The 11583-nt window shown below is 39.5% G+C and overlaps 1 protein-coding gene across 1 annotated transcript in view; it reads left to right on the top strand.

The window, feature by feature from the left end:
- Window positions 1-964: 964 nt before the first annotated feature.
- Window positions 965-11583, top strand: part of man1b1a (mannosidase, alpha, class 1B, member 1a) — a gene marked incomplete in the record, with an annotated part of 17698 nt that continues 7079 nt past the window's right edge. The window contains 8 exon segments of the mRNA XM_035667958.1: window positions 965-1814; window positions 1976-2084; window positions 2177-2314; window positions 7829-7937; window positions 8644-8885; window positions 9301-9449; window positions 9604-9722; window positions 10358-10549. Of these exon segments, the coding sequence (XP_035523851.1) occupies window positions 2213-2314; window positions 7829-7937; window positions 8644-8885; window positions 9301-9449; window positions 9604-9722; window positions 10358-10549 (913 nt within the window).

Here is an 11583-nt window from a genome sequence, read left to right on the forward strand (position 1 = left end):
ACAAACAATATTTATTTAATAGAATATTATGTGAATATTAACAATGTAGAAAATATAATTGCTGAAAATAATAAAAACTACAAACTGAGATTTGGTATTGCTGCCTGGCAATTAGTCCAGTCCTCACTGACATTTCCCTTTATACACTTTCAAAAATAAAATACTATTGCGCATTAGCTTAACGTTATTGTTATTTACTGACATCAGACTTAAAGAGAACACAAGTCTACCTGATTCCTGTTCCCACAATTCACTCTCATGGTGTTTTTTCTCTTTTTCTGATGGATAGTTCTGTTCATCCTCTCATCTGAGTTGTAAACAGACACCCACTCTGACGTGAGGGCGACGCGGGGTCCTACGCAGCTTGCGTAGTGTGCGTTAAGTAATACATATCATTTGATAAGTTATACAGTAGTTTACAATTCTAAATGAATACTCACAAAACAACTGGAGTGAAATTAAAACTACCAAAAAAAAAAAGGATAAAGTCATTTAAAACGTGTTGACGGGAAGTTAAGGTTTTTGTTTTATCTGTCCGCAGCCACGCTGTATTTTCGTCATAGACTCCGCTGCATTGCTATTCTCGTTTGTTTGTCTTCTCATGTTGTGTTTATGTCTTCCTTGTCTGTGTTCTTGTTATTATCCTTGTGTTTTGTTCGTGTGTGTTGTGTGTTTGTGTGGTGTTGTGATGTAGTGCGTGATCTTCCTCTCTGTTGTTGTGTTTGCGTCTGTGTTTTGATTTGGGCGTCTAGATAACACGCGCGCCGCGCTCGGCTCGCCTTTCTTTTGTGTGTTTTTATTGTGTATATTATACCTGTTGTAGCCATTTTTTCGGCGTAAATCCGTCGCCGGCGATGCAGTCTATTTGTTCTTGTCGGAGTTGTGGTGAGGTGAACAGCGAGCAGCACAGTGAATGCGCGGTGAGTGATACGAGCCAGCTGCGACTGAGGTGAGGTGAGGGGGAGGCAGCCAGCAGGCACTGAGGTGAGGTGAGGGGCAGGCAGCTCGATATGTGACACATTTCTTTACGGATTTTCTGGTGTGTGTGTGTGTGTGTGTGTGTTTTGATGAAGTGCCTTACATAACTTACAGTAGCTTACATAGCTCGTTGCTCTAACGTTAGCTAATTGACTAATGTAGCTTGTTTTGTGTACAGTAACTTAACTCGGCTCGGTTTTCTCGGTTTAAAATAATTCTGGTGTCAACTGGCTATACTAAAAAGACTTTTATCAAGTAATCTGCGAGACTAACTAACAGCCTATGCTAGTGTAGAGTCAGAATTATATTCCATTCAGCTTTGCTTTGAAGCTCTTTTTACTAACTTAGAAATCTGTGATAAAGCTTTCGCAACAACACCCGTTTCCCCAAAACGTCCCAAGAGCAAGTGTATGTACACGTAACACATCCGTCAGCTGTCCATGGTACTGAAGAGGAGGACGACGAGTACGATTTAAAGGATCCCACCAGCAAGCCATACTATATCAATGCTAAAAATGCATCATTTGTAAACAATAAATGAAGTAAATGACAGAAGTAGTTACATTTATCCATACATTATAGAAGCCATCAGCTTCAGCCGTGCTATATTTTATATGACACATGGTACTATGTTGAACTAAGTGAAAGCAGTTAAGCTGACGATCAGTGCAGCTTCAGCCAGTGTCAAATGGTGCTTTTACCTCTCAAATATAACCTCAAATCAAACGGTGACCATTCTTAACATCCTAAATTAAATTTGCAGCAGCTGAAGAAATCAAAGAAGAAACAGTGCTAGTGTACAAGTTTACAGTAAACCACATGTCAGCTAGGTGAAGGTAATAACTCACACACACATGCAGTTATCACTCTGTTAGCTGTGTGCTGTATATCGTTGCTGGGCATATGCAGATCAGTCAAAGCATACAACCCGTGTGTTGGCTGGTTTGGTGCGAATCAACAATTTTGTCCGTCTTCATCCATTTACTCCTTGTGACAGGTTTAATAAAATCGGTACACTCCTTTTTAAAAACGTACACCTGTAAATCTCTGACGGTTAAATGCTGGTGAACAATGGTGTGGTAGACAATAGTAGCACAAACCTTTCAGTGAGTGGTATATTTATTTTTACTACACGAGTATCAAATATGATTCATTGATCATAAAGATAGCATCAGTTAATTGTTTTTACTGATTGCAGCTTCTATGACCTACGAGTGTCTGCCCCGATCAGAGGATGTATCCACCTTCCAGAAAGGACTTCATCTCTCTGACACTCAGTGATCCGCACAGTCACACTTACAACAACGGCAAACACCGGAGACAGTCCTGCTGGAGGGTGAGTGGTGCTGTAGTGCAGCATGCACTGTTTTTGTTTTTTTTAAACCCTGGCTGTGATGGAAGATAATGAGTTTGTGTTCAACTTGTGTTTGACAAATTCACACCTGACGGCTCTCACAGGTTGTGTCATTCACACAAGGCTGTTATCTGCCTCGGTAGGTGTCCACAGTAATATACAGAGAGGTGACAAGGGAAAAACCTGAGTAAATGTGTGGAGAACCATAACACAAGCAGATGTCTCCATACAGGTTCACTGAATGATTTGAATGCATCATATATACTATGGCTGTCAGTCACCACCTCAACCCAACTGACACTAAATGAGTGAATACCTTATAAATGAATGGTGCTCATCCCTGCAGCAGAGCTTAGAGGTGCGGAATTAATTAATTAGTTAATAATTAATTCATAGAAAAGGAGCAGAGAAGCTATTCTCGAGGCTTACGAGAACTTGATGTTGGTTTTTCATTTCATTTGTCACCTTTCTTTATATTGTGATGCAGTACATTTTTCTAAAATTCACTTTAGAAGCTTTTTATTGACTAAATAAGTTAAATACCCGGGGAATCAAGGTACTGTCTCTTAATGTGGCAAATGTTTAAATCACATATTGCCATTAAGCAGTCCTTTTGTTCCATGCTTTTAGCATCAATACAAGACATACAAAGCATACAAAGAACAAGCCACACACCAAAGCAACAAATACCACAACAACAACTTAGACAAGAGTAAAACACAGTACAGACCCTCACTATTAATTGTCTGTTTTATCATAGTGTGCACAATCTCGATCTGAATTAGGAAACCCAAGATTTCCGAACACGTTTCCACAGGGCTGTGCAGTATTCTGTGTTAATTGCAGTTATAGGCTGAGGCACATTTCAAAATCTGATCCCAATTCATTTCAAAATTGGATATAGTATTTCTGATCCTCACAGCTATTCATTCCTTACCAAGAAGGCTGAGAAATTCAAATAACCATGTTTCTACTGGAAAAACTTTTAGCTTACTGATTTTCCAATTGAGCAAAATCATTTTTTTGGCACCCAAAAAGTCTAGGCCTACTATTTTCCTGTCTTTATTTTTACCTTAACCTTGCAGCCCTGTATTCTAGCAAGCCATCAGGACAAGGAGAGAGATTACTGCAGGGTCCCTCAGCATTTTTCCATCCCACATTCTGCAGAGTGAAACCCCTAAATCGTGTTCCCATTGGGACTGAGTCTGAATGTTGGGATTCAAGGAGGAGGATTGGACTAACGTACGTCTATCTGATGCTAAAGACCTACATTGTTTATCTTAATATTGATTACATTTATATTAAAGTGATTACTTTAATTATATTTGCACACATTAGATGCGCTTAACAAAACCCCCATGAACAGTTTTTTCTCTTTTGGTTGGAGGGGAAAATATGACAAACAACGAAAAGACAAAAACAAAACAGAATTAACAACCCACAAATTATTCAGCTTTACATGTACAACTAATGAGATGAAAACCCGATTCATCTCCGATCCATGTTCATTAAGCGGAGACGTAGTTTGACTAATTCCCACTGACCCACTCTAAAAATTAATTGGTGGTGATTAATTGCATAGGAAGGTGAATCACTACATCAAAAATAAAACCACAAACAGACCATCCAAATACTAATGGGCCTGAGAGACCTCTGATAAAAGTATCTTACATTCAGGCTTCCTATTACATCCTTATAGCGTCCACCTTTAACACATATAAGATAAGATAAGATATTCCTTTATTTGTCCCACAATGGGGAAATTCCGAATATAATTCATAATATATAATAGCAATATCAATATAATTCATTAGATAGAATTGGGACTTATTTAGTCTTAAGGAACGGAGAGCTTACAGAAACCTTTGTCAGGAACTCACTTTATGAAATCATTCGACATCCAGCGTTAACTTTTCTCCGCTGATGGTAACAACGAGTCGGGAAGTATGTCGTATTCCAACCCTTAGCTTTTGCTTTTTCAGATGTTCAGTTATTTTATTGTACTCTGCATGTTGTCTCCGTACCTCACCTGACAGATCGTGCCCAATGTAGAAAGGGGTAGATAGGAGTACAACATTAATGTGCAACTGAACATCCTCATTAGCGTTAGTGTTCTTTAAGTGGTAAGTTGATGTTTTCTTACTGTGCGTGTATTGTACGCTTCCGGGTCTGGCAGGATCAGTGCCCAATGCTAACATAAAAATACATGTGTTTCTTCCTCTATGGCACATTATACAAGGCCCTTGTATTTCTCATTGATATAAGTGTTGTATATCCCTGCAAAAATCCCAATTTAAAAAAAGAAAAGAAAGATAGGGTGTCCTTCCCTGGAGAGATTTCTTTCAAACTTTCAACTTCAAACTCCTCACATAAAAGCATCCACTGAGCGCATAATGTGTCTGATCACTGCAGTAAGATAAAACAAATTCTGTTCATCCCACCGCCTCGCTTTGCCTCACTGCACATTTTCTTTAATCTTGTTTTCTTTACTTTTGTATTCCTCACTCCTGCTTATGCCCTCTCACTATGAGCCCCGCTCATCTCCTTTGTTGGTTTTGCAACTCAGGTTTTATAGGTATATTGTGTTGCTCTCATCAGTTCACGTCTCATTCATTTGTTTACTATTCCTGGGTTCCTGCTTTACAGGGTATGCTGCTTTAGTCACAGGTTTCCTCTTTCATCCTTCTACGACTGGTCTTACAGCCTCGTTCAGAAGACTACCTTGGTTGTTAATTGATTACGTCTGTGTAGCTTAACGTCAGTTCACTAGCTTTAGATGCTTTGAGTGCAGGGATTAGAATAGGGTTGCAACTGATGATTACTCATTAATGTTTGGTCTATAAAATGCCAGAAAATTGTGAAAAATGTCATTCAATGTTTCCCAAAGCCCAAGGTGACATCCTGAAATGTCTTGTTTTGTCTACAACCCAAAGATATTCAGTTTACTGTCATAGAGGAGTAAAGAAACCAGGAAATATTCACACTAAAATGAAAGAATTTTGACTTTGAAAAAAAAAAGACAAACTATTTGGCAATTAATTTGATAGTTGACAACTAATTGATTAAACTCTATTTAAAGTATATTTTTTTCGGCTTTTTTTTTTAGGCCTTTATTTGATAGGACAGCTGGAGACAGACAGGAAAGGGCAGAGGAGAGAGGGATGGACACGCAGCCAACAGCGGCCGCAGGTCGCGATTCTCGAAACCCTGGGCTGGCCCTGCAGCAAGCTCAGGCCTCAAGTACATGGGTCGGCCAGTCTGCTACCCACTGAGCTAACCGGGGGCCCCCAACTCTAATCAGGAGTTTATTTTTTCAGCAAGCAATCAGAGATTTCTTTGCTCTGTATGTTCAGTGTTAAGTGCAGCATACAGCAGCCTTAAACCCGTAGCACACGCACCAAATGAGCCATACAAACAGAAGCCGTAGTCAGGGAGCAGTAGCCAGGATGTGTTGTTCTGGAGAGTAGAAATGCATCAGTGCAGAAACATAGAACGTCCTGATGCACAACCTGCAGTTGTACACATCAAGTCACTGCAGGTACGTGGGTTTATGCAGAAGACAATGATTGCAGGTGTTTTGATGTGCATCGTACTCTGCTGGTATGTGTGTTTTAATGTGTGGCCTAAAACTAACAAGTGTGATGAATTTTAAACAGATTTGGACCACCCTTCAACACTTAATTGTCAAATCAGTATTAATTTTTCCTAAATAATGTTTGGAATACATTTTGCATCTATTTTTAATCCTAAAACTGATGTAAAACACAGATTAGTATTATCTGCTCAGTGTATATTCCAGATAATAGACAAAAATAATTCTCTAATCATTATTTCAGCATGATTAAATCTGTCTTCCAAAAAAGCAAAACGGCATGGTCCGCTCTCATAAAGATAATTCATTCAAATTGAAAAGGCAAACCAGCACTGTCATCGACTGATCTGTAACAGTTTATTTCTGCAGTATATCAACATCTATAAAGCCAGCTTTATAGCACAGACATCGATCTGGCTCAGCACCCCCTGTACAGTACCCGTGGGTCGTCAAATTTGATTACGGTTTATAGTTCCTGAGAAAACTATTCTCTGCAAATCATGTTCCTTTGAGCGACTTGTTGGCTCAGCGTTTGTTCCTTACACAGCAAAAGGACTATGTTTTACCCCTATTCACATTGGTTTTCTTTAACATCTCCAAATACATTCAGGTCAGGTGGGATTTCTGAATCTCTCTTTGATATGTACAGCATGTGAGGGATTGTCTGTGTTAGAACAGCCAACCTGCCAAGTAAGATTCCCTGCCTCCAGCCTCCAGAGAAAATGGATCCTTGTTTTATTCTTCATTGTGCACTTTCAACTATCAACTTGTAAATATACAATCTGCATACCAGGGCTGCACAATATGGTAAATAAAAGTCATACTGCGATCATTTGGATAGATATATTATGACTGATGATTCATGGTTTGTGAGAATGATAATGTTTGGAAGGCTGTGAGATACAGTTGAAGAGCTTCTTTAAAAAGTATTTATCTTATTTGTCCCAGAGGTTGAGATTGAATCACTCCATTCTCAAAAAACTATTTTATTTAAATATTTTAGTTCAACAACAAATGATTATCAATACAATTTCTGTCATGCAACTAATAAAATAGCCTAATACTTTAAGAGCAGTTTGCCGAAGTGAAGTTTTAGTTTTAGTTTAGATGCAGAAGAAATGTAGTCCATTGATATTTGTGACAGTGCTGATCAGCCTGTCTCGCTATCAATTCCATTTCTCTAATAAAAAAGTGACGACCATTGTGAAAGCCTACTAGATAAAAATGGATGGACGTTTTTGTTTTAGGTACAAACCCACAAATAGCCATAAATCGCCTTACATTATCTTACTGCAACTCTGAGCATAACACACATATCAAGTTATTTTATAATAATGTTTCAGGGGTATTTGAGTAATTCCAAGATCAGTATTAGGACAAAAATCTAAACGGAATTGGTAAAGATGCACCATTGTCAATGTTGATGCTGTTGTGTTGAGTGAGTATAGCACAGTCAAAAGAAAATGTCCCTTGAGATAAAGTCCGCTGTGTGTTCCGTCACAGCTCATAGACTATGGCTCAACAGTTTCATGGTGTTGCACAGGTGTTAATTAGAGCAGGTAACAGCGTGCTACCACTCCGCCTGTTAGCCTTCTCTCCTGAGAGACCCTGAATCTGTCCCTCCCTCTGCACTGCTGGGTTGAGCTGGTTAGAGTGTTTATTTGTAAGCGGTCACTGGGCTTAAGGCATCAGGTGGAGAGAGATGTTGAGTTTATTCAGGGTAGGCCAGACAGAAAGGCCATCAGGCTTTTCCTTCTGCTATTTTTAAAGGAGGCATAAACGGATCTGTATGATATTTTAAGAAGGGGGGTGATGTTAGACTCTGCTGACCGACGTGATTTGAATTCAGAGCTGCTGACATGTTTCAGTGTAGTAAGCTCTATCTTTTGTTTGTGTGCCGACAGAAATGGAAGCAGCTGTCTCGGCTCCAGCGAAGCCTCATCCTGTTCCTGCTGGCTCTGCTGCTCATATTTGGACTGCTCTCCTATCCCAGTATCACAGAGCAGTGGAGAGGTAAATAATGCTTGAAAAACACTAAGCTCACACACACACACACACACACACAGGCAGAAACATTAATTCTAATTCTGTTGCTGCATGACTAGTTGAAGCTGATGAGTTGGATTGCCTGTGTGTTGAGTTGGTGGTGATGATAAATGGCTGTAAAATTACTAAGACACTGCCTGAGACATTGTGATTGTTTCTGTCTTTGTTTAGATTAGCTTTTGTGCCCTTGTGTGTTTGTGCACACCTGCTTGATTTAACTGTTGTATACTTCTACAGGTACTGTAATTGATTTTCACACCACGTTCACGCTACGATGGATAAATCTGAAAATGCCTCTATTTCCCTCAGTTTGGCCTTTCCGTCCACACACATTTTTCACACCTAAAAACGCAGCTTTCTGAAAAGTCCCTCTCCAGAGTAGATACATGTGAAAACTCTGGGAAAACAGAGCTTTTGGAAAAGGATGATATGCTGTATGCCTGCTCAGTCTTTGAAAGTTCAGAACTTCCTGTGGCCATCTCTGTGAAGAGTCTATTATAATGATGTGTAATGTATTTCGTCAGATGGCTTTTGAATAATATTATATAATATTATATATGCTATAGCTATATAACAGTTATCTGGCATTGTGTTGACTTACTCTTGGCTTATTTTTTTGTTCATTGTGTGTGTGTGTGTGTGTGTGTGTGTGTGTGTGTGTGTGTGTTTGTAGGGTTGTCTGACAGGGAGGACTGGCTGGAGCTGAATGACAGAGAGGTGAAAACAATTCTTCCAGATGTTAAGTCTGTATTGGGTCAAGCTGCAGGTAAAGCTCCAGCTCCTGTGGCAGGGCCACACGTTGAGCCAGCTTTAGGTCCAGCTTTGAGGCCAGATGTGGGTCCAGATGCTGCTCCAGATTCTGTGGTGGAGCCCAGAGAACCAAACATCCTCATTTTGGCTAAACCACCCACTAAGGTTAGAGTTGTATTTGTATTTATTTATTTCAGGGATCTGTCAACATCAGTCAAGAAGTAAAATATGCTTGAGTTGGCCATTGTCTCAGTTTCATCTGCAATAACCAGAATGTTGAAACGGTCCTACAGTACCTGCACAGGTCTATCAACACAACTAAAGTTTAAAAAAATAAAAATAACAACTGCTGAACTTGTTACACTTCTTCAGGGCAATTGGTCTGTATTATGATTTTGTATAGCTGTAGCACTAAAATAATGAATGAACTTGGTGCCAGTTGTACCAGCCAGCTGGTTGTAAAAGATCACTCTTGATACCAATAGTTTTTGTGCGCTATATATTTAGATACTTATCGGTGTTTCGATGAGGTGTTCATGTTGTCCCTCCTATTTCTAGCTCTAGCTGTTTTTATCCACAGAAAAAGACCCAAATCCCAAATAAGAGAGGTCCACCAAACCTGCAGAAAGATGGAAACATTTCAGACATAGCTGGTGGGGAAAAGCAAGAGCAAGATGTGGTTCAAGATGGCGAGGGTGAAGAGGAGGACAAAGAAAAGAAAATTGTCAGGTGATTTGTTTGTTGGAACTGTTGAGAAAAGTAGATGACATGTTAACATGATATGGCTCAGAGAGGATCAGAAACAAACATTTTCCAGCTGAACCCAGGCCCTGAAGCACTTGTTGCAGTACATATATTAATAATTCAGACATAATTCATGCAGCTGGAGAGGAGCAATGATTGAAGCTGACCAGGCCACAGAGCCCCCACCCTCGGCTGATGAGAAAGAAGCTGCAGCGCCCCCAGTCCCAGCCAACCCCGCTAACACTGTTCCACTTGAAGGTCAGTACTGAACATTTTGGAAATTATCTGGAATTCTTACCAAGAGCTTTGAGCTTTAAGGCCTGGTTTGTTTTTCCGAATAATCCACAAATCGTTTAGTCTGTAAAATGGAGGATAACTCAAAATTGTCCATCACAAGTTCTCACAGTCCAAGCTCATGACTTCACCTCTTTTTTTGTCCAAACAGTCCAAACCCAAACATTTTCACTTTAAGATGAAACCATCTTAATTGTTTCAACTCTTTATTGTTTTCCTGTATCATTGAGATCCTTTTCTCCCATATTTTTGGTTCTTTTAGAAACAGAAAAGTTTTAGTTAGTTTTTCTGTCCATTGAGAAACTTTTCCCCTCAAACAGATTCTTTAATGTTGCGTTGTCCAGCTCTGCTGGTATATGCTGTTTAAAGCCCAGTGCCTTTTTTTTTTTTAACTTAAAGTTTGAACATTTCTAACTTGCAGGATAAAAACCCTGCTGTGCTCAAAGCAGCACTATCCACACATGGCACAGTATATTCCCTCTACTGAAAATAATCAGAAAATGAGACATTCACTGTTGAGAGACCTTCCTAGAGGAAACATAGACTTTTAAGATTACGCTTCATTTCTTATTCATTCCTCTGTGGGCCTTTGTTTGTAGTGTCAACTGGAACTGTGGACCGACTGGAGGCAGTACGTGATGCCTTCAGGCATGCGTGGAAAGGGTATAAGGACTATGCCTGGGGTCACGATGAGCTCAAGCCCATCTCCAAGTCTTTTGGAGAGTGGTTTGGACTGGGTTTGACGCTCATTGATTCTCTGGACACCATGTGGATTATGGGCCTAAAAGAAGGTATTGTATGTCACTTTTTCCCTCTCTCTTGGGGTTGGGTATCATCTGAACTGTTTCAATTCTGTTGTTTCAATACTGTGTTTCAATACAACACCGATAAATAAATCTGACATAGAGTTTTGGTACAGTTACTAAAAGGATTTCTTTTTTAAGTTAATGTTGAAACATTTATAACTTGCACAGATTCGTCTTTGCCATAATTTGTGCTGGCCGGAGCAAATTTGCATCTGTTTGCATCTCTTCATTTTGTATGCTGTACATAGTTGTCTATGTCACTTGCTTGTAAGTGAGCTTTGCATTTGGTCTTTTAAAAGAGAATTCCACCGGTTGTACACATCCACATCTGTTTACAGGCGTTAGGGAGTACTACTGCACATGTGAAAAAGTTGTATTAAGCCTTTTATGGCTCCAGAGAGAGGAGCTGTCTGATTCGTCAATAGGGCTGAAGACCACAAACATTAAACATGTAAACAATCTGTGTGTGGAGTTAAAAAGAGGCTAGCTTACCAGATCTCTGTAGCCTGCTCCTCATCTCTGCTTGGGGCTAAGATGCTACATTAGCTGCTAGTAGCTAACACATCAACACAGGGATTGTCAAGGAAGAGGAATGCATGGAATAAATGAGGATCTGATACATTTACTCAAGTGATGTCACTTGAGACATCATCGATTCGGTCTGAAGGTTTGAAAGTGAAAGAAGTGAGTTTACCAGACCTCTGTAGCATGCTCCTAATCCCTGCTGGAGGCGAGTGCCTCTAGGCTACATTAGCTGCTACTAGCATAACACACCCAAATCTCCAACCAAACCGTCGGCAGTTGATTAATTGAACATCGTGGGTTATGTAGGTTTCAGGTTATGACAAAGAAGTAGGTTGTGGAATAAAAAAAAAAACAACAAAAGTTTTTTTTTTTTTTTTGAAAAAAATGTATCCAGGCAGCATTACATTTTGTACGTAAATGTAATTTCTAGTGGTTGGTTTCCAGTTTCCCAATGATTAAATGTTAAATAATTACTTATTCCAACAAAGCTACAA

The sequence above is a fragment of the Morone saxatilis genome, unplaced genomic scaffold, assembly GCF_004916995.1.
Source record: "Morone saxatilis isolate NCDOM2014 unplaced genomic scaffold, NCSU_SB_2.0 Contig21, whole genome shotgun sequence".
In the NCBI taxonomy this organism is placed as follows: domain Eukaryota; kingdom Metazoa; phylum Chordata; class Actinopteri; family Moronidae; genus Morone; species Morone saxatilis.